General features: G+C 39.4%; 1 protein-coding gene across 8 annotated transcripts in view; it reads right to left on the bottom strand.

Moving 5' to 3' along the window:
* Positions 1-1,103: 1,103 nt before the first annotated feature.
* MCCC1 (methylcrotonyl-CoA carboxylase subunit 1) overlaps positions 1,104-23,301 on the bottom strand; it is a 63,260-nt gene continuing 41,062 nt past the window's right edge. For 5 of the 8 annotated variants that reach the window (XM_022571285.3, XM_022571305.3, XM_089910791.1 and 2 more), the window contains 9 exons: positions 21,047-21,230; positions 18,710-18,819; positions 17,052-17,268; positions 14,891-14,977; positions 9,453-9,502; positions 6,305-6,442; positions 4,674-4,781; positions 2,233-2,304; positions 1,104-1,446 (listed from right to left, as the gene is read on the bottom strand). In XM_022571285.3, the coding sequence (XP_022426993.1) occupies positions 1,318-1,446; positions 2,233-2,304; positions 4,674-4,781; positions 6,305-6,442; positions 9,453-9,502; positions 14,891-14,977; positions 17,052-17,268; positions 18,710-18,819; positions 21,047-21,230 (1,095 nt within the window). In that variant the 3' untranslated portion in view covers positions 1,104-1,317. Of the gene's footprint in view, positions 1,447-2,232; positions 2,305-3,326; positions 3,489-4,673; positions 4,782-6,304; positions 6,443-9,452; positions 9,503-14,890; positions 14,978-17,051; positions 17,269-18,709; positions 18,820-21,046; positions 21,231-23,301 lie in introns of all 8 variants that reach the window. The other 3 variants (XR_016393063.1, XR_016393065.1, XR_016393064.1) reach the window with 3 other exon arrangements.

Genomic DNA, 23,301 nt, shown 5'->3' with positions numbered 1-23,301 from the left:
AAAAATCTGGTCCCAACCTAAATTTCATACTTTTCTCTTATTGTCCCTCCCTAACCCCCAAGCACCTCCCACTCCAATCGGGCAGATCTGCTCCCAGATATAGAACACAACTTACTCATTTTCAACAGCTCCTTCCTTTCTAGTCTGCAACCCTCCTGCACCCCTGCTACTGCCCTTGGGTTCTCCTTCCTAATGAAACCTACCCTGAGCACACCTGCCCACAGGACTCTCTTCCCCCAAGCTCCTAGAAGACATGTCCTGCCCCAGTCATATGCCATCAGCCTTCAGCCCCATCCACGTCTTAGTGTGCTAGGTTTCATGCTGCCTTTTTGGAAAAATGGACATTCTAACTAAGCTGTGTGATCAGATTTACTTGAGAACTCAGTGTTTCCAAATTTAGTATTTGGTATCTTTCTCACCACTCTCTGGACAATGGAATTGCTTAATTGTGGATTTGATTGTTTTCCCACATAACTTTCGACATGATTATGTCTTATTTCCCCAATTAAATCATCAGTATCTTAAAAGTACAGAGACCATATTTTTAAATTGCTTTGTATTCTCTACAACATTTAACATAATCTCATGTGTGCAGTAAGAACTCAGTTCAACAAATATTTAACACTTCAGTGGATACCTGAAAATGCAGGGGACTGAAAGTGTATTTCTAGAAAATATATGTTCTAGCGTACAATTTAAATATATAATATGTAGGTGTATAAAATACATATACACAAAAGCATGTGTGTGTGTATATATATTTATACAAGCTTAGAAAGTACAATAAAGGCAGAGGCAGTCTAGATAGAAACTTTCCAATCACAAAAACAAGAAACAAATAGCATCCATGTGTTTAAACTACCTAAGAAGTTACTCTTTGGCAAAAAACTCTTAGGTTTAGTGCTATGGCATCTGTCTCTGAAATATGTTACTGTCCATTTTCATCATGACTGTGACTAGGAAATAATTCATTTAGTTAAATGACCTTTTCTTTTTCAGTTGTTCTCCTTTGATCAAGTTGCTGCTCACCTTCCTAAAAACACTACATTGTATAAAATTTGAGGCAGAAACAAACTATATTGTCTCCCAATAAAAAAGTATAATTTTATTAGTATGAAATATTCTGAGATAATTTATTGTATTTGTGACCCAAGTACATGATTCTTAAATACGAAACGGTTTTAAGCACAATCATACAATCATTTAGTAAAAGTGCTGGTCATCAGACCCCGAGAAAAGCAGGAAGGCACTTTCCCATTTTGGTGTAGAGATACTACACTTAAGAGGCTGCTTAATTGGCCGCTTATTTAATGGAGTTTATTCTGCTTCCCTTTTGTCAGATTCTTCCTCCTCAAACTCGACTAAAGGAGCGTGTCTGTTGGCCTGAGAACCTTCTTTGTAGAACACTTTCTTGATAGTGCCGTCCTTTGGAGCCTTTATGGTATGCTGCAAAGACAAAAGGCATGACAAACAATGGCTGTGATGCTAATGAGGGTTGAGCACACACCAAGTCAAGAAACACGAAAAGTGAAAAATGAAGCCAATTATTTTGATGTTTTGTCATGTATCAGTGCTTCCCGACCTTTCTCATATCACAGCACACAGAGAAAATAGTAACAGTTTTATGGTGCGCTTGGGGATTGAGAAGAATCACTACCTTGATGCACCTGGTCAATAATTGGGAAGCTCTGAATTAGCTAGTAATTCTCAGCTCAAGCTTCACAGTAGACTCTCACCTGGGAAGCTTTTAAAAACTACTGATCCTTGGGCTCCCCTACAGGAAATCCCAGTTCAACTGGTCTGGGAGGTACTTTTGCAAAAAGTTCCCCAGTGCAATTTGTGACCAGGGCTCAGAACCAATGGCCTACAATTTCTAACCATCTAAAAACCTAAACAGCTAATTTAACTTGACTGAGGTTTTCACTTTGATACTGATATTTGGCATCCTAGGTATGGCCTTAGAAAATACCAGTAGCTAATATTCTGTTGGGTTACTGCCTGACTCTAAGCTATTGATAATTTCAGAATCACAAATGACAGGCACAATCTCACAAAATTAAAATGAAAATGTAAGAGAAGGATGGTTTGGTTTTGTTTCCTGCAGTTAATGCTTCATCAATCCATGGTTCTTAATATTTAAAATGGTCTTAATTTACAAAATAAGACAAAAGAATGATTGGGACTGATAGCTCCCATAGTTTATTTGGCAAGTGAACCCGTGATTTCACTTACCTCCATCTTCATGGCGATCATAACCATCAAAGAATCTCCAGCTTTTACTTTGTCTCCAGCTTTCACAAACACCTAGAGAGTCAGAGTGACAGGTTAATATTTAAAAACAGAGGTCCTTTGTGGTCCACAGAGTTGGTATATAAATGTACACAGCAGAAGTATGTGTCTATGTGGTTGTCTTGTCTGCCAAAGACAAACATACTGGCACAAATCAGAGACCCATAGGTCAGTCTGGCATTGCGGGCACTGTTGTCAGTGGGGGGCACTCCTTAGCTACCCATCCCTGCCCCCTAACCCACTGAGTTTTCCTTGAATCAGATGAACACACTTAATGTATTTCAAGATCCTTTTGTGTTTTCATGAATACACAGACAAGACATATCACCAACGGGGAAGGGCTGACTACAGGTACACCTCATTTTACTGCTCTTCACATTTATTGTGCCTCACAGATATTGCTCTTTTTTTTTCTTTTTAAGAAATTGAAGGTTTGGGGCAACTCTTCATCAAGAAAGTCTATGGGCGCCATTTTCCCCACAGCATTTGCTCACTTTGTGCCTCTGTGTCACATTTTGGTAATTCTTGCAAAATTTCAAACCCTCTACGAGTAAAAAGATTATGACTCTCTGAGGGTTCTGATGATGGTTAGCATGTTGTAGCAATACAGGTTTTTTAACAATTTTTATTTTATATTGGAGTATAGTTGATTACAATGTTGTGTTAGTTTCAGGCGTACAGCAAAGTGATTCGGTTATACATATATCTAAGTATTTTTTAATCAAGGTATGTACATTTTTTTTAAAGACATACTGCTATTGCACACTTAACAGGCTACAGTGTAGAATAAACATAACTTTTATATGCACTGGGAAACCAAGAAATTCATGTGACTTGCTGTACTGTGGTGGTCTGGAACCAAACCTGCAATCTCTCTGCTGTATGCCTGTACTACACTTAAATGTTTTCACGACAGGCAGGGTGGAGGGTCTTGCCTGGTTTTCTAGTTTTTAGGTTGTTTAGGATAGTGTTTCAAGTCTTTAGGGCCTTGTGTAGTAAATGCATAGACAATCTTCATGTGAAAGAATTAAACTTACTGGCAACACAGAAAAATATCTCTATTTTCCTTTTTTCAAGTATAAATGAACTCATATATCCCATATGGTTTTACTGTCTTCTTGGTTAACATGGTTATCAAGTAGTTTTCAGAAACATCACACAGTAGAGTTAGGTTCTGAAGTCAATGTGTACAGTCAAAACTGTGAAAAATGAGAAACATGTCTGAGAGCCCCACAATCACCCAATGCTGGGTGATAACTTTAGTAGCATTCAGTGAAATCAATGATCTGGGTTTAGGTCAGTTATGGGGGAAAAAAATGCATGTTTAAAAGTATACCCTGAGTAGGGATGCCCATATTACAAGAGGCCTGTGGGAACTGAGACTGAATGAGCAAAAGGCAGGTCCAAGTCCCTCAAGTCTGTTGCCCTTCTGGGGCAAATATTTCCCGACAGGAATGGTGGGTGAAATCACTCACACTATTTAAATAGTTGTTTTCTCCTTTTATTTATGGGTACCAAGAACATACATTTGAATTTTTATGACTTAAATACATTTAAGGGGACTCTACTATAGGTAAGTATATAAAAGGAGACTACTGATCTACCACCATTGGAAGATCTCAACTCTGAATATATGCGGCATTCAACACCAAACCACATTGTTCTTCACCAATACCTTTCAAATTTTGGATAATGCTTGGTGAATGTGTCATTTTAATCATATAAAGACAACCTTGATTATTTGTACTTTGATGGAAATTCCCACTTCAAAGAAGAGTCTTTATCATAAATTAGGCAAATGGGGACTTCCCTGGTGGCACAGTGGTTAAGAATCCACCTGCCAATGCAGGGGACACGGTTTGATTCCTGGTCCGGGAAGATCCCACATGCCGCGGAGCAACTAAGCCTGTGTGCCACAACTACTGGGCCTGCGCTCTAGAGCCCGGGAGTCACAACTACCAAGCCCGCGCGCATCATCTAGTGAAGCCCGCGTGCTCTAGGGCCCGCAAGCCGCAACTACTGAGCCCGTGTGCTGCAACTACTGAAGCCCGCGTGCCTAGAGCCCGTGCTCTGTACGAGAAGCCACTGCAATGAGAAGCCTGTGCACCGCAACAAAGAGTAGCCCCTGCTCGCTGCAACTAGAGAAAGCCTGCGCGCAGCAACGAAGACCCGACACGGCCATAAAAAAAAAAAAAATTAGGTAAATGGTATTTTCACTGTAATATAGAACTTGAATCTATAATAGATCCTCTTGTTTTCTTGAAATGGATGCTTTCCTATGAGCAAGATTTAGAGAGGGGGAAAAAGAATATATACAACAAAGTTCAACAAAGACATTTATTAGGACTTATTGTACATCATTCTACATACGTTCACATCATTACCTTTTCAACAGTTCCAGTCATAGGAGCTATGGCACCTCCTTGGGTTCCTTCTGAGCTCACTGAAGACAAGTATCTGGGGACTGGAATGCCAATCTGAATACTTCCATCCTATAAATAGAAATGATATTTATGGGGTATATATTTATAACATAAATCAGAAATGAAATTAAGATCACTATAGTTTTACTAATAGACCTGAGGTGATGATTATTTTCAAACTATTTGTTGAATATCAGTCATCTTTAATACCAGCGTTCTAATTTAGCTTTGTACCTTGAGCAAATTACTAAACCCCTCAGTCTTGGTTTCCCACTGTAAAGAAGTAATGGCATACATGCCTCACAGGGGATTAAAAGAATTAAAGGATATAACTGTTGGTAAAAGACAGCCACTGTCTGGAAGCCATTTTTAGTAGCAACCCCACTATAAGGTGCTTAGTCTAAGCCAGGAACTCTTCTTAACAACTATATGAATATATAATGTCATTGGTGGTCCCAGCAACCTTATGAGTTGGGTACTGTTATTTATTTATTTCTGTTCATAGATGGGAGAACTGAAGCCTAGAGAGTTTAACTTGCTCAAGGTCAAACAGATGCTGGTAGGGCCAGGATTTGAACCCAAGTAGCTTCATACTCCAGAACTCATGCTCTTCACCACTCCACTCTACGGCCTCTGCCATCATATTGTTCTAGCACATTGACTATGGCAAGAAATGCCTGGTAAAATGAGATCAACCTTGACTCCAAATATGTAGTTTAATTACTGGAATACTAAAGGCATCTCATCACAAAGGACTGTGGTCTGGAAGATGGTTCCCAAATGTGAGAAGACTCTGAAGAGGTCACAGTATACCTGATAATCCATTCCCTTTCTTCGCCCATGCAGAACACCAAGGTCTCCTAACAAGCTCCTAACCAAATCCATGCCAAGCCTACCCCAACCATCCTTTGACTGCCACGACACCACCACTAACCCCACCCACCTCCCCCATAAGGAGTATCTGGTCCACAGACTCCTCCCGCAATGGTCAAGTCCCCAGGATTCCCAGTGCTAGGAGGATGGTGATTGGGGGAAGTTTTAAGGCCTCAAATCCCTGAGAGAACACTGCCCCCTGAGCAGGGAGATTCGCTCTGACAAGAAGGGGGTAAGGGTGTTTGAGAATTAAAGGAAGAAATGGATATGTGTCTGTCAGTGAGAATCTGTGAGAACAAAAGGGATGAATGGAGAAATAGAGAAGGTGGAAATGTGACAAAGAAACAGAGTGAAAGGGAGACAGAGAAAAGGTCACAGCAGTGAGAGAAGGAAGCAGGATCTTTCTACTATCTCAGTGGAATACCTCTGGTCAAGCAATTTCTCCCAATCTCCACAACAGTGTTATTATATTATTATTATTTTTTTTTTTTTTGCAGTACGCGGGCCTCTCACTGTTGTGGCCTCTCCCGTTGCGGAGCACAGGCTCCGGACGCACAGGCTCAGCGGCCGTGGCTCACGGGCCCACCTGCTCCGCGGCATGTGGGATCCTCCCGGACTGGGGCACGAACCCGTGTCCCCTGCATTGGCAGGCGGACTCTCAACCACTGTGCCACCAGGGAAGCCCCCACAACAGTGTTATTATAAAGAAAAGACACTACCATGGAAAATAGGTAAATAGTGTTTTTCAGGATAACCAGCTTAGTTTTACTAGCAACTCCATTAACAGAAGATTTCAGGTAAGTGCAGTCTCCCTCACTGCAAAGATCACCAAGGACATGGAAAGTTTTATCTTCAATCTGAAAAAACAGAAAAATAAGATCCTTAAAATAAAATAAATGAACAACCCTACAGAATTAAAATCAAAATCAAAATCAATTCTTTACTAGTAAGTTTCAAAAGGTAATAGGTAAAATGTTTGTTTTAAAAGTCATGTAGGAAATTTCCTCCTAAGATTCATACAAAATACTCTAGAAAGAAACAGCAGTAAGATAATTAAAAGGAAAACAAAAGTTATAGAACATATCTATAGCACCATACTGCTACAGAAAAAGGTTCATTTAAGAATAGCAATAAAAAAGTGAAATAGAAATACAGATCAAAGTAAGCAAAATTATTAAAATTCAGTTGAGTATATTACATGTTAGTACTCATTTCTGAGTACCCAAATTCAAATTTAGTTTTACTGTGCCAAAGCTAGTAACGAAAAAAGCCAGAACCCCATAATTAGATAGATTTTACCAACATGTAGATCCAATTCATGGGTTTCAGTTATGATTTAAGAAGATAAATTAGCTGGAGATTGACCACAATTTTCTTACTCTGAGAGAGAGGGTACCGAAGAACAGATTTCACACTTAACCTTCCAAGGAAGCTGACAAAAGGACATGAAACCTTTCTGTTTAAAAGGATGTTTTCTCATATACACACTCAAGAAAAAGATTTCCCTTACACACAGAAAATTCATTTAAATCTTCTTTCTTTATTTTTCATTTCAATTCCCATGTTAGTGTCAGAGTCCTGTGGCTATTCTTTTCAAATATATTATGTAGGCTAAAGTGAAATAGGTCACACTGCAGTATTTATACATGGTTCTCATCTATCCTAAGTTAAAAAATATGACATTTTTCTCTGCTTTGTAACCTACTAAAACAGCCATTTGAATGTTTGTGGAATTCTCAGGACATAAAGGTTAGATTGGGAACAGTTTTGTTTAAAGATCTACAGAAGCACATTCTAAGTTCATGAATGTAGTTCCATGAGCAGATTAGAACAAATCTGCAATTTAATTTACCATTTACCAAGGGATAAGAAGTGGTTCCTAAACCAGAGGTACCAATATGAATTGCAACTCTCACATACTAAAGTAAGTAGATTTCCCATCATTTGTCTGAATCTCAGAGAAAGAAAACCAATGTGTCTCAAAGCGTTGGGTAACCTAAAGCACATCATTGCTAAATTCATTTTGCAGGATTTGAAATCTCTTAGCTCGTACTAAAAATGATTTATTCTATTCTCTGAATATATACTCACTATAGGAATTTGGTTGAGTTCTCATATTGTTTTTTAACCCTTTTAGCATTTCATTTTGCCCGTATAATGGACTTTTAAAAATTGAGGTCTATCATAAAAATGTTGACTACAGATTCTGAAAGTATGACCTGTGGACCCCTTGGGGTCCCCAAAACCCCTTTAGGAGTTCCACAAAGTCAAACAATTTCATAATAACATAATGTTATTTGTCTTTTTTTACCCTCATTTTCTCAAGTATACAGTGGAATTTTCTAGAGATTGCAGGACACGTGATAATGTTATTGCTCTGTTGGCTAATGGAATGTGTGCTTGTAATAAACTTTTCTCCGTTTATCCTGCAACTCAACAAAAAACCCAACCCGGTTTTTAAAGTAAGGCAAATAATTTGAATAGACATTTCTTTAAAGAAGATAAACAAATAGCCAATCAGCATATGAAAAGATGCTTAACATCATTAGTCATTATGGAAATGAATAATCAAAACCACACTCAGACACTACTTCCACACCTGAGGATGGTTTCTTAAAAAAAAGAAAAACAACAAAACAAAAAAACCCACCAGAATATAACTGTTGGCAAGGAAGGATGTGGAGAAATTGGATCCTTTGTGCACTGTTGGTGGGAATGTAAAATGGTACAGACACTATGGAAAAAAGTATGGTAGTTCCCCCCAAAATTAAAAAGAAAATTACCATATGACCTAGCAATTCTACTTCTTTGGGTATATGCCTAAAAGAACTGAAATCAGGGTCTCAAAGAGATATTTGTATACCGATGTTCATAGCAGCATTAATCACGATAGGCAAAAGGTGGAAGCAACCCAAGTGTCCATTGAAAGATGATAAATAAAGTGTGGCATATACATACAATGGAATATTATTCAGCCTTAAAACAGGAAGGGAATTTGGACATATGCTACAACAACAGAAGGACCTCTTCAGCCTTAAAAAGGAAGGGAATTTGGACATATGCTACAACAACAGAAGGACCTCAAAGACATTATGCTAAGTGAAATAAGCCAATTACAAAAGGAGGAATGCTGAATGATTCCACTTATATGAGGTACCTAGAGTAGCTAAATCCACAGAGACAGAAAGTGGAATGGTGATTGCTGGAGGAGGGGTGGGTGGAGAAGTGGGAGTGGGCTCTTACTGTTTAATGGGTACAGAGTTTCAGTTTTGGAAGAGGAGAAAAGTTCTGCAGATGGATGGTGGTTGCACAACAATGTAAATGTATTTAATGCCACTAAATTGTACACTTAAAAATGGTTAAAATGGTAAATTATATATTATGTATATTTTTAAAACATACATTAAAAGAATAATAATTTTTTTCTCAGTGTAATTTTCTAAATGGTAAATATTAATAGATGTAACTGATACAAACAAAAGCTCTTAGGGGAGTCTCAATAACTTTTAAGAGTGTACAGAGGTCTTGAGACCAAAAAATTTGAGAACTACTACTTTAGATATAAATACATTCACATAATTTAGGGGCTTATTACGTGTCTGATTCAAAACTATTATTATTATTATTTTTTTTTTTACCAATCTTTTATTCTTAAGGAGCCCCACAGACAAACTGAATAAATAATCAGAAACTGTATAGGGGGTAATTTCTCCAAATTGGTCTGAAATAAAAGCTCATGACATTCTCCTAATTATAGTCATAATAATCAATGGCTTAAGAGAAAGTAGAGAGTTAAAAAATACTCTACTTAGTATGACAGAGATCAGATTCAGCTCTGAGATGTAGAACAAAACCAAAAAGGCTTACCTGCATGCTATGTGACCCATCACGGTTATATGTTACAGCTATGGTTACATCTTTATGGAGAAAGGGGGGAAATTGAAGAAAAATTAGAAGACATTCATTTATTCAGTAACTGAGATTCTGAAAACATCACTTTCAACCTAAGGATAACTAGTTGTTAGGGATATCAACATCTTTTAACTCTCTGACAATAAAGATTAAAAAAATTTAAAAATCAGACAGGTTTCAATAAAGGTGCATTTCAAACTTTTCTTTTTTAAAACTGGAGTTTTAGCTCTTTTAAGTTTATAGGATATTTCAGATACTTTCCCGTCAACAAGAAAGGCTGTAGTGTCATAGTAGAAAATGTAAGTAATTGGGAAAGAGAAGTTCTGGCTTAAGACCCAAATTTGCCATCTGTGGCAAGATCACCTCTGTGATCTTGACCAAGTCATTTAAAATCTTGCTTTTCTGATCCATTCTGACCCATCAACTGGGTATGAGAATGTAAATGATTAAATAAATGTGAGGGCTTCCCTGGTGGCGCAGTGGTTGGGAGTCCGCCTGCCGATGCAGGGGACACGGGTTCGTGCCCCAGTCCGGGAGGATCCCGCATGCCAAGGAGCGGCTAGGCCCGTGAGCCATGGCCGCTGAGCCTGCGCGTCCGGAGCCTGTGCTCCGCAACGGGAGATGCCACAGCAGTGAGAGGCCGCGTACCGCAAAAAAATAAAAATTTTTTAAAAATAAATAAATGTGAAAGTGCAGACTATACAAATATAATATACAATCTAGTTATATCATTATGTGACTACAGAATAAGTTAAAGACTATCCTAGGAGATGGAAATTTCGTGGGGTAGAGAATGCAGACCAAAGTCATTTCATCTACTCCTGACACATCAATCAGCATCTTGATGCTGCCAGCTCAAATCTGTTTCCAGCCTTGATCTTCCTTCTCCAGAACTCTAGTTAGTCACTCCTAGCAGGATCCTCCATTGGCAATTTAAAATAAACATGGTGGAGCCAACAAATCATCTCCCCACTCCGCCTGCCTTCCCTCCTGACCTGTGAGCTCCATGACTGACACCATTTTTCTCGTCATCCAGGTTTATAACCTATCATTCTTGCCTTCTCCTTCTCCTTTGCTTTCCACCTCCAAGAGTCACCACAAAGCTGCCAAATTCTTCCCCTGGAGGACCTGTCCTCTACACTTCCTCCTGTCCATTCCCATCGCTCTACTCTGATTCAGTCCCACAGCTTCTGGCCTGGCTGCCTCCAAAGAGGTCCTTCCAAAACTTCCTGCTTCCTGTCTCAACCGTTCCAGCTGATGCTGCCTAGCATGTCCCCACCACATTCAAAATACTTGGTCTGGTATGGAAGGCACCAAACTCCCAGTCTTGTTTCCCACTATTCTTCTACATAGCCCTGTGTTCCAAACAAATGGAAAAAATGGGCCAATTAATATTCTCCATATATGCCTCTAGCCTTGCCCACAATTGTGCCTCTTTGCTCATGCTCCTCCTTCACACTTTGCTGGTCCTCAGCCACACCAACTGACACATCACGCTCACTCACTGTCCTTGGGAGGAGTCTGTCTAGGTGGAATGAATTCTCTCTCCTCTGAACATTAAGACTTCGGCATATAAAACACCATTATGATTCTCCCCTCATCCAGTTTTATATGACAGTGATTTTTCTCTTTATCAGTTGTTTTTAAAAATTGCAAAAATAGGACTTCCCTGGTGGCACAGTGGTTAAGAATCCGCCTGCCAATGGAGGGGACACCGGTTCGAGCCCTGGTCCAGGAAGATCCCACATGCCGCGGAGCAACTAAGCCTGTGTGCCACAACTACTGAAGCCCATGTGCCTGGAGCCCGTGCTCCGCAACAAGTCACTGCAATGAGAAGCCCGCTCACCACAAGTAGAGAAAAGCTCGTGCACAGCAATGAAGACCCAATGCAGCCCAAAATAATAAATAAATAAAATAAAAAATATTTTTTAAAAATTGCAAAAATAAAAATATTCACAAAAGTTAAATACTGAAGTTCATAAACTAAAAAGTCCCCTCTACTGCCCAGATGTATTACTACTAAACATTTAATGTGTGAATCCTTTTAGATTTTTTCAAACGCACAAATTTATATTTTTCTTTTATAAAAATAGGATATTGTTATAATATTGTTCTGCAACCAACTTTTAAAAATTAACATGTGACATACGTATCTATTTTGTTCTTTTCATAGTAGCAAGGGGATAATTTAATAATAATGATGATGATAGCTACTGTTTATTGACTGCTTGCTCTAGGTCATTCAATGAGCTAAATGCTAATGAGCTAAATGCTTTATAGGTGCTGCCGCATTTAATACACTCAACAACCCAAGGAAGTAACTGCTATCACCATCCCCATTTACGGCCGAGGACACTAGATGCTTAGAGAGGGTGACTTGCCCAAGGGTCACAGACAAGAGGGGAGCGGAATTCAACCCATACAGTCTGACTCCAGGGCTCGCATTATTAACCACTATACCATCCGTCTTGCCAACATATACACTTCTCCTTTGCCAAATGGTAAATTTCTTACATCTTTTTTTCTCCTCTTTACATTACTCAGAATATCTGTTTTTTCAAAAACTTTGTACTGAATGTATGAATGAATGAAACTTTCCCCATATATCTTACCAGTATCTTTAAACTTTCTTATAAGAAAATACATCCAATTATGCCGGATCAGTTTTCTTTCAATTTATAAGATATGAAAAGTATTTAACTGACATGAATGCCGAATGAATCATAGTAAAGGACTTCCCTGGTGGCTCAGTGGTTAAGAATCTGCCTGCCAATGCAGGAGACACGGGTTTGATTGCTGGTCCGGGAAGATCCCACATGCCGCAGAGCACCTAAGCCTGTGCGCCACAACTACTGAGCCTGCGCTCTAGAGCCCAGGAGCTACAATTACTGAGCCCACGCACCGTAGAGTCTGCACGCTGCAACTACTGAGCCCACGCACCACAACTACCGAAGCCTCTGCGCTCTAGGGCCCAAGTGCCGCGAATACTGAGTCCACATGCTGCAACTACTGAAGCCCGCACACCTAGAGCCCATGCTCTGCAACAAGAGAAGTCACCGCAATGAGAAGCCCACGCACCACAACGAAGAGTAGCCCCTGCTCGCCGCAACTAGAGAAAGCCTGTGCGCAGCAACGAAGACCCAATGCAGCCAAAGATAAAAAAATAAAAAAAATAAATTTTTTAAAAATTAAAAAATCATAGTAAAGACATTGCCAGGAAAACTCTAAATTCTTTTATATATTATAGGGTAATTGAATTTGTTCCTCCCTCCTCTAGGTATCTCTTGACCCCCACAAGGGAACCTTAAACATCTTCTTATAAATTTAATATATGTTTAATATCCTCTTACATACTTAATAAAGTATATAAGTTTAGCATGGTGCAGTGTTAGGTAAGCACAGGTGCCCTGGAGCATGGGTTCAAATTCTGGCTCCACCAATTAGTTTTGGTGTGACTTCAAGAAAACTATTAATCTCTCTAAGACATGGTTCTCAATTTATAAAGTTGACACTAATAATAACACTGATCTCATTGGCCTATTCTGAAAATGCAAATGAAATAATCCATGGAACGTGCTTAACAAAGTGTCTGATATATACCAAACACTCAATAAATCTTAGCCATTATTATTGAGGGTAGGGCAGGGTTCTGTGAAACATGGCCATAGTAACAAAGGAAGATTATTTTTCAAGCCCTGAATATTTAAAATGCTGGGTCGTTCTTACTGAGATCATTAGGAGTTGGTTCTACTTTAGATTCACAAATGCTTCTGGGCTCTTAGACTTCCTCTTTGGAGCACTCTCTTATTCAACCATGGTCACTACTGATTATATTAGAGACTCACCATAACATTCTGAAAGCTATTATATTCAGACCTGGGTTATTGTTGAAAAATACTACCAAAAGGATGTAGTGAACAGCATGCATATTGGCTTTTCAATTATATATTTATTTACTTTAAAAATTAAAAAGGCAAAATCCCCAAAAATGCAGCATAATTCAAAACACTGCTCAGAGCCATAGTGAAGATCCATGCCAAATAACACAGTTGGCTCATCTGAATTACAATCACACATGTGATTTTTCTGTTTAATTTAGGTTGAAGAGGTCACTGAAACTTTGCTGCTGATACTTGTGTTCAGCATAGAGGATTCTAGAGTAAGATATTCCCAGATTTTGGAGGCTGTTTTTTAGGACGAAATGAATAAATACACCGGTATAAAATGGATAGGTTGACCATTTGCAGAATGCTACTTTATAAGGGATGTTTGCAAACTTTCTTTCCATGTACTCAAGGCACTTAGGGCAATGACCATCTAGGTTCAGAATGAAAAAATACCTAAAGAGCTATAACCCAATCAACTTCTGTGAACAAAGAATCTTTTAGTAAATGACTGGATATCTACACAGCGTTGAGGCACAGAAAATCTCACTCTGTCTGGGGCAGAGGGTGCTGTGATGAGCTGGCAGGAGCATTCTGTTCTACCTGGTAGGCACATTCTGATAATGGAGTTATCACAGTTCATTGACACCTCACATTTAAGGTCATCCAGTCCTCCCAGCCCTGACTCTGTACATCTGGCTTGCCAGGCAAACTGTCCTGCAGCAAGAGGGATACAGCCACCTGGTATCACAGGATTCTGGTTCCTCTGGTACACTGTTCCAGCCATAAGTTTATAAACCACCTTCTGGTTTAGGTGTCAGCCCTTCCTGACTTAAGTTACAATAAATCAGGCCCCCTCCTGAGCCTATTCAAATTAGTTTGCAATCAAAACTCAATTTTCCACTGGAAAAGTGGTGAAAATAGCACAGGGGCCAAGGTCAAAAAGACTGGGTATCAATCTTGGCTCTGCCACTTACTAGCCTTGAGTAAGTTTTACTGCACCTCCCATGCCTAAGTTTCACCACCAATAGGTGGGTAAAACAGTGACTCCCCTTCATTAACGCTGCCTGAGCATTGGGCAATCCTTCTTCCCTGGAGTAGTTTTGGTTATTGTTTTTCTTCTTTAAAAGTCATACATGCTCACTGAAGAAAAACTGCAAAGCAAAGAATGTACAAAGAAGAGGCGGAAAAAAGACTGCTTCAAATCCCACCATCCAACGGTAATCTCACTAATGTTTTGTCATATTTCATTTGTCATTTTGCTATGTACGTTTTATGACATATTTTAAAAATATTTACCAAATATAGAAAAAGTGTAAAAAAAAAAAAGTCATTAACTCTACCACCCAGAGCCAATCAATTCTATTATTTTAGCATGCTTCCTTCCAATGTTTAGGCTAGGGATCTTAAAAAATGTAATTGATAGTGGCCAGACTGAATCCTTTTTTTTCAGGTAAATATGCTATATTTCTACAAAGCACATTCCTCTTTTAATAAAACATTACTTACTGTTTTTACCATCCCTAAGAGTCATGCTTCTGGTATAACAGATATTCAGTCTTCTTCCACTGCTGGATACAAAAGGAGAGTATTGATCTAGAAAAAATTTAAAATTCAACAACAAATTAATGAACATCAAGCTTACTAACAAAAGAAAATGTAGAGGTCCTATATCAGCAGCTCAAATGTGTTTTCTTTGTTCTATTCATTGCTTTAAATTTATTTTAAAAAAAGTTTTTTTAAGAGCTATTTTCTTCTTTTAAAAATATTTATTTATTTATTTTTGCCTGCCTTGGGTCTTAGTGGTGGCACGTGGGATCCTTCGTTGTGGCACGTGGGCTTCTCTCTAGCTGTGGCACGTGGGCTCCAAAGTGCGCGGGCTCAGTAGTTGTGGCTCGTGGGCTCCAGAGTGCATAGGTTCTGTAGTTGCAGTATGTGGGCTCTCTAGTTGTGGCACGTGGGCTCAGTAGTTGCAGTGTGTGGGCTTAGTTGCCCCGTGGCATGTGGGATCTTAGTCCCCTGACCAGGGATCGAACCCATATCCCCGAATTGGAAGGCAGATTCTTAACCACTGGACGACCAGGGAAGCCCTCTCATTGCTTTAAATTTAAATTAGACACTTTCATTTACAGCTCAGGAAATTTTATATGAAAAATATCCCAGTTTCTCTTGAAAATTAGAATATTTGCAGCCTCAATTCTCATCCTCTGGTTACATAAACTGCACAGTGGTCACTTTTTTGACAGGACAAATGCATTCCAGGTCACCCAAATCCTCACCACTCACTATTTTTCTTTTACCTTGCCTCTTTTACTCTTCTCTGTTACTGGTCCGCCCCAGACATTTGTGTGTTCACCCTCTGTTAGACAATATCCAGGAGCTACAGAGTAGCTAAATTGAAGCAATTTATTCTGAAACTCCTCACTGTGCTGGTTATAAATTTTAAAAAGGAAAGTGAGAGTAAGAGGACACTCCATTCTAAAAATGCTAAGTCCAGGCTTAGGAATACCAGATGGGGTATAGTTAGATGCATTTATTTAATGTAAAAGGACCAAATGAGGACAGAGCACAAATCTCCAAATATAGTTTTATATTTTAAGCTTTCAATGTAACCTTCTTGAATGAATCTAGAAATTAAAGATCCCAATAACAGGATCCTATAATAATAATCCTAATAATAATGAAGGGATAAATGGATTCAAATTTTTTTTTTCTGTTTGCTCCAAAGATCAGAGACAGCCTGAGGAAACATTATGGAGCAAATTTGGGAGAGCTCAGATTTTGCCAATTTAGAGGGAAGAACTTCTTAACGGAGAACTGACTGAAACTGTAATTAACTAACGAATTTTCATTATGAGTTTCCAGCTTCCTGAGGTGTTAGGAGGCTGGGCAACAACTCAGCAGGGATGCTGAAGCAGGGATGCACACATGTGGCAGCCAGGATGAATCTCTCATAGGCACCCCCCGCCCCGCACCCCCCCGGTGCCCAGATTCTATGATACAATGAAGTACCTAGGTGTCTAGCTAGTCAGAAATTTGATCACAGAATAGAAAAGTAGAGGAGGAACTAACTCAACAATAAATCATGGGTAACCCAAGGGAATCTGAGCATCTCTGGCGCTCTGTCTTTAGTCTCCAGGACCAAGGAAGTTGCTGCAGGTACAGAGGATACAACAAAGTAGGCCACAAGGAGTGGTGAATAAAAGAAGTTGGAAGGAAATGAAAAATAAATTAAAAAAAAAAAAAGTTGGAAGGGATATCAGCATGGGATGCGGGGAGAACTTGTGTTTGCTTGAAAATAATTCCTTCTTTACATTACGCTGTTAGGTGATAAGTTAAGTTATATTTAATGGGTTAAAGGGTGTTGATGGGCGCATCCATGTTATGTGAGGAGCTCTACTTCACACTAAAAAACACTTTAGCAGAGGAACGTGTCAATCACTGACAGAAGAAAAGGGAGGTAGGAGTGGCATAAAGAAAGAAAAGCAGGAGTTCCCTGGTGGCCTAGTGGTTAGGATTCTGGGCGTTCACTACTGTGGCCTGGGTTCAATCCCTGGTTGGGAACTGAGATCTCATAAGCCGTGTGGCACAGCCAAAAAAAAAAAAAAGCATGTTCAATGATTATTCATAAAATCTTGATAAGCAGAAGAAAGAGAAAAGCATTCCATACCTTGTGTCTGGATTTTGAAAACATCAGTCATAGCTTTCTCCTTGAGGATGAGCCCCAGAGCTGCCTGGCATAAAAATTCTTTGGCTGTGGTCTTCCGATGGGGCAACAGTTCTTTGCGGTGCTGAGGGATGAAATCAGTGTGCACGTTCCCAGCTTCAAACTCTGGGTGGCCAGACAGTTTGAGGAGGAAGTCAATGTTGGTGTTCAGCCCAACAATCTAAGGGGAAAAAAAAAGCCGATGTCCCCAGTGAGTGGGGAAAACAACATATTCAGAAAAACATTTCTATGGCATCTGCTCTTTCTACTAAGTATTTTCTACTATGAATAACCCTCAGAAAGCACAAAATAAAACGAAAAAACCCACTTCACCATCACTATACATCTGCACACAACACTATGTGATTTACTGTGATGAAGACAATGTAGGACATGGCGCTGGGGAGGCAGTGTGGAGATGTTTAACTGACTCAGATTAGGGGAGCAAGTAAACGCTAAGAAACTTAAATAAGATTTACTTGCAAGATATCGAGGACTTGCCGCTCAGAACACACCCACGAAATAGGAAAACCGCAGAGTAAGATTGCTGCACTGGGGATGGGTAGGATTATACGACCCGAAAAGAGCTTCCTTCCAACACTAAAATCCAACTTTGACACACTGATATAAAAATTTAAAAAGGTATAAAATTAACCCAAATCCACCCAATAAATAGGATCCCAGGCAAAACTGCTATCTGAGCCTTGGGTTCATTCATTCATTCACTCATTCATCCATTCATTCATTTATTTTATAGCCATTTACTGAGTGCCTTTTAGGTGCCAGGCCCTGACCTGGATACTGTGGACACAGTGAGGAACAAAACACAGTGAGGAACAAAACACAGTCCTTGCCTCCACATTCAAGGGACACATGACAGCAATATCTATAAACAAATATCTAATATAATGGCAGGTGATATGAAGAAAAAGAAGGCTGGCTAAAGGAAGAGAGAACGCAAAGGGTTCTGTGGGGTGGCCTGGAGGACTCTGAGGGTCACAGTGAGCAGGGCTCAGGATGGTGAGGAGGCAGTCATGTGGGGGAAGAATATTCTGGAAGGGAGAACGGGAACACATGGCTCCATGCTGGGGTGTCTAAGGAGTAGCAAAGAGGCCAGTGTGGGTGGAGCCACAGAAAAAGGAAGTTTGATCAAATTCACGATATATAATAATTTGAATATCATGGGTTAATAAGAAGTCCTTCTATGAAGCTAAATCAATGTGGTACGGGACTTACTGCACCAAGAAAATGAATGGCTACAGAAAAGCAACAAACTCTTTTAAATGGATAAGACTGAACATAATTATCTTCCTTCACAGAAAATAACACCAGACTATAGGCCACACGCGTGTCGTGGCCTCATCTACAGGATGAATAGAAATTTCATACTGAGGTTAACACTGATGCTAATAGTTTTAGTCTTGCAATCTTTCTTTTCTAGCTGAAATTAAGAAATCCTCAAACTCTATTCTGACCCATGGGAAATTCTCCCATGTGAAATTATTCTGTTAGTGACATATGGGTAATTGGAGGAAATAAATTGACAAGGACAAAGTTGACCAAGCTTGGCTGTAGAGATGCAGAGAACAACAGGGCCACTGACACAGCCCCAGGTCACTCACACTGTACTGTCGAAGGCTGTACTGCAGTTTCGTCAAGGCTGCCTGGCGATCTGCAGCCCACACAACCAGCTTTGCAATCATGGGGTCATAATGCACTGAAACTTCATCTCCTGAAATTGAAAAACCACAGTAACCAAAGTTAAAGAGAGAAAATATGATAAGTAAGACATTCTCCTGGGGCTTTACGTACATTTCACACTTAATCCTCACAAACTCCTGCACCACAGATATCCTTACCACCATTTTATTCATTAGGAACTGAGGCTCACCGGGGTTTAAAAACAGAAGCTGTTAAGGAGGGTGTGGCCATCCAAGAGCACCACGCCCCAAATAGTCATTCAATGACACACAGGCTGGTTTTCCTCATCTTATCTTCATCTGAACCTTCTTTTCCCTTCTCATTTTAGGAAGTCAGTACAAACTCCCTCTACCCTATCATATCACAATCACTTCTGTCTTTGGCATTTCCTTCCCTCCACCCCCTCAGTTTCCTCATCAGAAAAAAAGGACAATAATTCCTCTATCCTATATGCTTGTTGGGAGGATTGACAATCAAGTGTCAAATGCCATACCTGGCAGAGCTGATAAACAAATAGCAGCTGTCATTACTGTGACCAGAGTCTCAGAGAACAAGAATGTGAACCATGCACATCTCATTGGTTAGAATGGTTCAAGACAAAAGGATGTGGTGTATTACATAGAATACTGTTCTAGGACCTTTTTGTGATTTTGACAGGCCACTGGACCCCTCTGAACCCCAGAGTCTTCATCTGTAGAATCAAGGGGTTAGATCACACTTCCTTATCCACCCATCCATCCACCCACCCACCTACCAACACATATTGAACATACCTTCTAGGTCTAGGGTTGAGCAAAGTCCTGCAATTATAACATAGAAGACACAGTCCCTCTCTTAAGACCCTTATAGTCTAATGGAGAAGCTAGACAACGAGTAATAGATCATCATAAGATAATATAAAAGGGAAATGCCCAAGGAATACACAAGGGACTCAGGGAACACAAAAGAGGAGGGTTGGGGAAATCTTCCTAGCCTAGATTATCCTCCTCAGTGCCAGGATGTGAATCTGGGAGTCTGTTTTAGAATTCTCTCTGTTACCCTTTGAGCACCTTTATTAAAGTATATTGCAAGCTTTGCTTGCCTCACAGATTCCTTTTTCCTATTGCAAGTTCCCTCTTCTCTCTATGATGTGCCGCTGATATGAAAAAATTTACTGACTACCAAATCTTGCCGTGGGTTAGCCAGAACTCTCAAAATGCTGCCAGTTTATCATTAAGAAGTCCTCATTCATTTTGGCTTTCCAGACCCTATAGAATTTGCTTTCATTCTGTATCTCCAGCCATATCTCCAACTACTCACTATCCTGAACCCTTTTCTCCAGCCACATATTTTCTCACAGTTCTTCAAACACATCTTTAGTTAAATCCTCTTTTCTGTACCTTTCTGTATGCTGTTAAATCTGCCTACTCAAATCCACTCCAGACTTCCTCTTAGAAGCGTGTCCTGATTATACCAGCCTAACATAACCTGTTATTCCGAGAATTGCTGTATTTTATCACTCACCATCTGTATAACTTCTCTGGCAACTAAAGTTAAGGTGGCAGTAGACAGTGGTGGCTCAGAGCATAAAACCTGGAGCCAGAATGACTGGGTCTGAATCTTGGCTCCAAGGGTGACCTTGGACAAGTCACTTCTCTGTGCCCTGGCTTCCTCATCTGGAAAATGGGAGTGATAATAACATCTATTCATAGGGTAGTTCTCATAGTTAAAGGAGCCCAGGTAGAAAAATCACCTAGAACAGTGCCTGTACATAGTAAGTACTAAATAACTGTTATGACCATCGTTATTAATCATATGTGAATCGTGATAGTTCTTGCACTGTCATTTTTTTTCTTTTCTTTCTTTTATTTATTACTGTTTAGCTTGCACTAAATTTATTTATTAATTTTTCAGCTTGACTTTCAGTACCTTGAAGGCAGAGTGTCTTGGACATAGCAGTTATCAGTCACCTTAAATTATATTTGGAACTAGGCAAAGTAAAAAATATAAAACAGTACCCACAAAATATTTGTGGCTTAGGCTTCACTAAGTGCTGCTGCATTTCAAAAAAGAGAGTAGTACTGCTTAAAAATACTAGTTATTCTTTAAAAATGACTATTCCAGAAGGAAAAGTAAAGATTACAGAGAAATCAATTAAATCCTTTATTTTTAAAGCACACTAGATATATCCACAAGACATAGGGAAAAGACCCCATACAAAACCAATAATGTACTAACAATTTTTAAACACTGAGACTTTTTGCTTTATTTCACTTTACCTTGCCGTACTCCAGTTTCAATCCTAGTGGCAAGGTCTGCTCGAGGGGTGGAGAGATGCACTAATGGTCCAGCCCCTGGCATGAAGTTATTGTTAGGATCTTCTGCATATATTCTAGCTTCAAAGGCATGGCCTCGCAGAGTTATCTCTTCCTGGCTCAAAGGAATCTTCTCTCCTGCTGCAATCTGGTAAAAGAAGAGTATGTGCTTCTTATGAATATCCACCTTCTAGCAGCTATGAGACTCAGTCGACGGTCTTATCCTTTTCTACGTAAAATGTACATCAGGACTTTATAATGAAGCCAAATAAAAACTCTTATTTTATCCACCTACTCGAGTATTGGGCAAAAACAAAAGTAGATTAAAAAACAGATGCAGCTTGAAAATACTGTACTAATTACAATGGGTTTCTAGAATTTTTAAATAGAGAAAACAGGCAAACCAATGACTAAATCACAAATATAAGTATCAGTGCTTTTTCAATATAATGAAAACTGAAATTTCTTACTGGCAAGATATTCTCAGTTTTCATTTAAAACATTAGCACTCAGTTACCAAATCAAGCTTTTTTATAGTAAATTATTAGTTGGTGTTTAGGACTATTTTCACAGCTATGCCTAAAGCGTGGCATTAGTCATCTTTGTCATCTTCATCACCAAGTGATCAAGCAAAACAAACAGGGGAACATGATGTTTTTAAAATTTTGTTATGTTTATTGCAAGATACCAGATTATAAACAGGATGATCAGCATTGTTTACCACTACTGTAATTATTATTATTTTGGCTCTTATATACTAATACAACAAATCTCTCTCTTCAACGAATATAACTTGGAAAAGGCTATTGGAGGGCACACTGTCACTCTCTTCTCTCTTCCCTTAAGTTTTCCTCCAAGATGAGAAAATGACAAACTGAGATGGCAAAAGATACAGGGAAAAACTCTAACTTAGCAGCGCACGGAACTAGACAGGTAAGTGTAAAACAAGCAAAGGTCTCACCTCTTTAAATCTGTAGATAAGAAAAAATCAGGAACCACAACAGTGAAAATGAAAGGAAAATGGACTAAATTGAATGGCTTCATGCCATGGTGTTTGGAACCAAAGACTCTGCAGCCGTATTGCCTGGGTTCAAATTTTGTCTCTATACTTATTCTGTTCCGGGCATACTCATATTCTGGGTAAGTTTCTGTAACCTCTTAATGCTTCAGAGAAAAATGCCTGACATAAAGTAAGCACTATGTAAGTGTTAGCTATTATTATTTCATTCTTATCCTTTATAATAAAATACTCTTTAATGTTCTAATAAAGAATTCTATTTCAAAAAAAATAGAATTCTATTTGTTTTAGTATAAAAAAGGAAAAGAATGACCATATGTCCGTATTCTAAGATGTGATCTTATTGCTGACTATATAGCGCAATCTCAACCTGGCTATCTTTGCCTATCTGTTTTCCTCAGAAGTTGGCTTCTATATGGGCCCAGAAGAGACTAACCCAACCATGCCTCTGGGTACTTAGAAATTTGTACCATCTGAGTTCTCTGGGGCTTAGACATTGACTCTTTGGAAGCCCTGGACCTTGGATATTTCACCAGCGTCTCCTGAAACCACTAACCATCTGAACCTGCAGCCTGGGAGCTCACATCATTGCACCCTTGCTCTAGGAAGCTGGTGACTCCAGAGACAGGTCCTGGAGCTTGAACTCTTGCCTCACCACATGGAGAGGCCCCTTGTTTTACCTCTGTTTGGAAGCCAGACTCCAAAGTACCTTGAACACTGTAAACAGGGTCCAATGGCATCCCTAAGTTCTAGAAACCCTCCCCAGATGATAAAAGCCTATTTTTCTTTCTAAAGCTCTTACAGTTTCTTGACTTGCAGAAATAAATGTCTGCTGGTCCCCCTAATGTCCAAAAGCTTTCTCCTCTTTAATCCTTGGAAACCCTTTATCCTTCATGATTTCAAAATTCTGGACTCTCGTGGTTACCGCTTCAGAAAAAAATATTCTTTTCCCTGAATTCTGGAAACATAAGCACTCTTTCCAAAAGTTTCTAAACCCGCTACAGTTTTCCTGACACTTACTAACACTTACTAGCCTGATGTGCCTGGTTTTCATTAGCTCCCAATGCCCAGAAGGCCCAGAAGAATCTTATGGCTTAATTAAAACCACCAATCATCCCCAATGAACCAGCAAAAGGAATGTTATATTATTGTCCACAGAAGTTCTGCAAAGACAAAATAATCACGACTTTAGCATCACAAC

Source organism: Delphinapterus leucas, chromosome 4 (assembly GCF_059928025.1).
Source record: "Delphinapterus leucas isolate spDelLeu-1000000601 "Yukka" chromosome 4, BTC_Dleu_Yukka2, whole genome shotgun sequence".
Classification (NCBI taxonomy): Eukaryota; Metazoa; Chordata; class Mammalia; order Artiodactyla; family Monodontidae; genus Delphinapterus; species Delphinapterus leucas.
The sequence above is the reverse complement of the archived record's forward strand: the minus strand, read 5'-3'. Positions and strand labels throughout refer to the sequence as shown.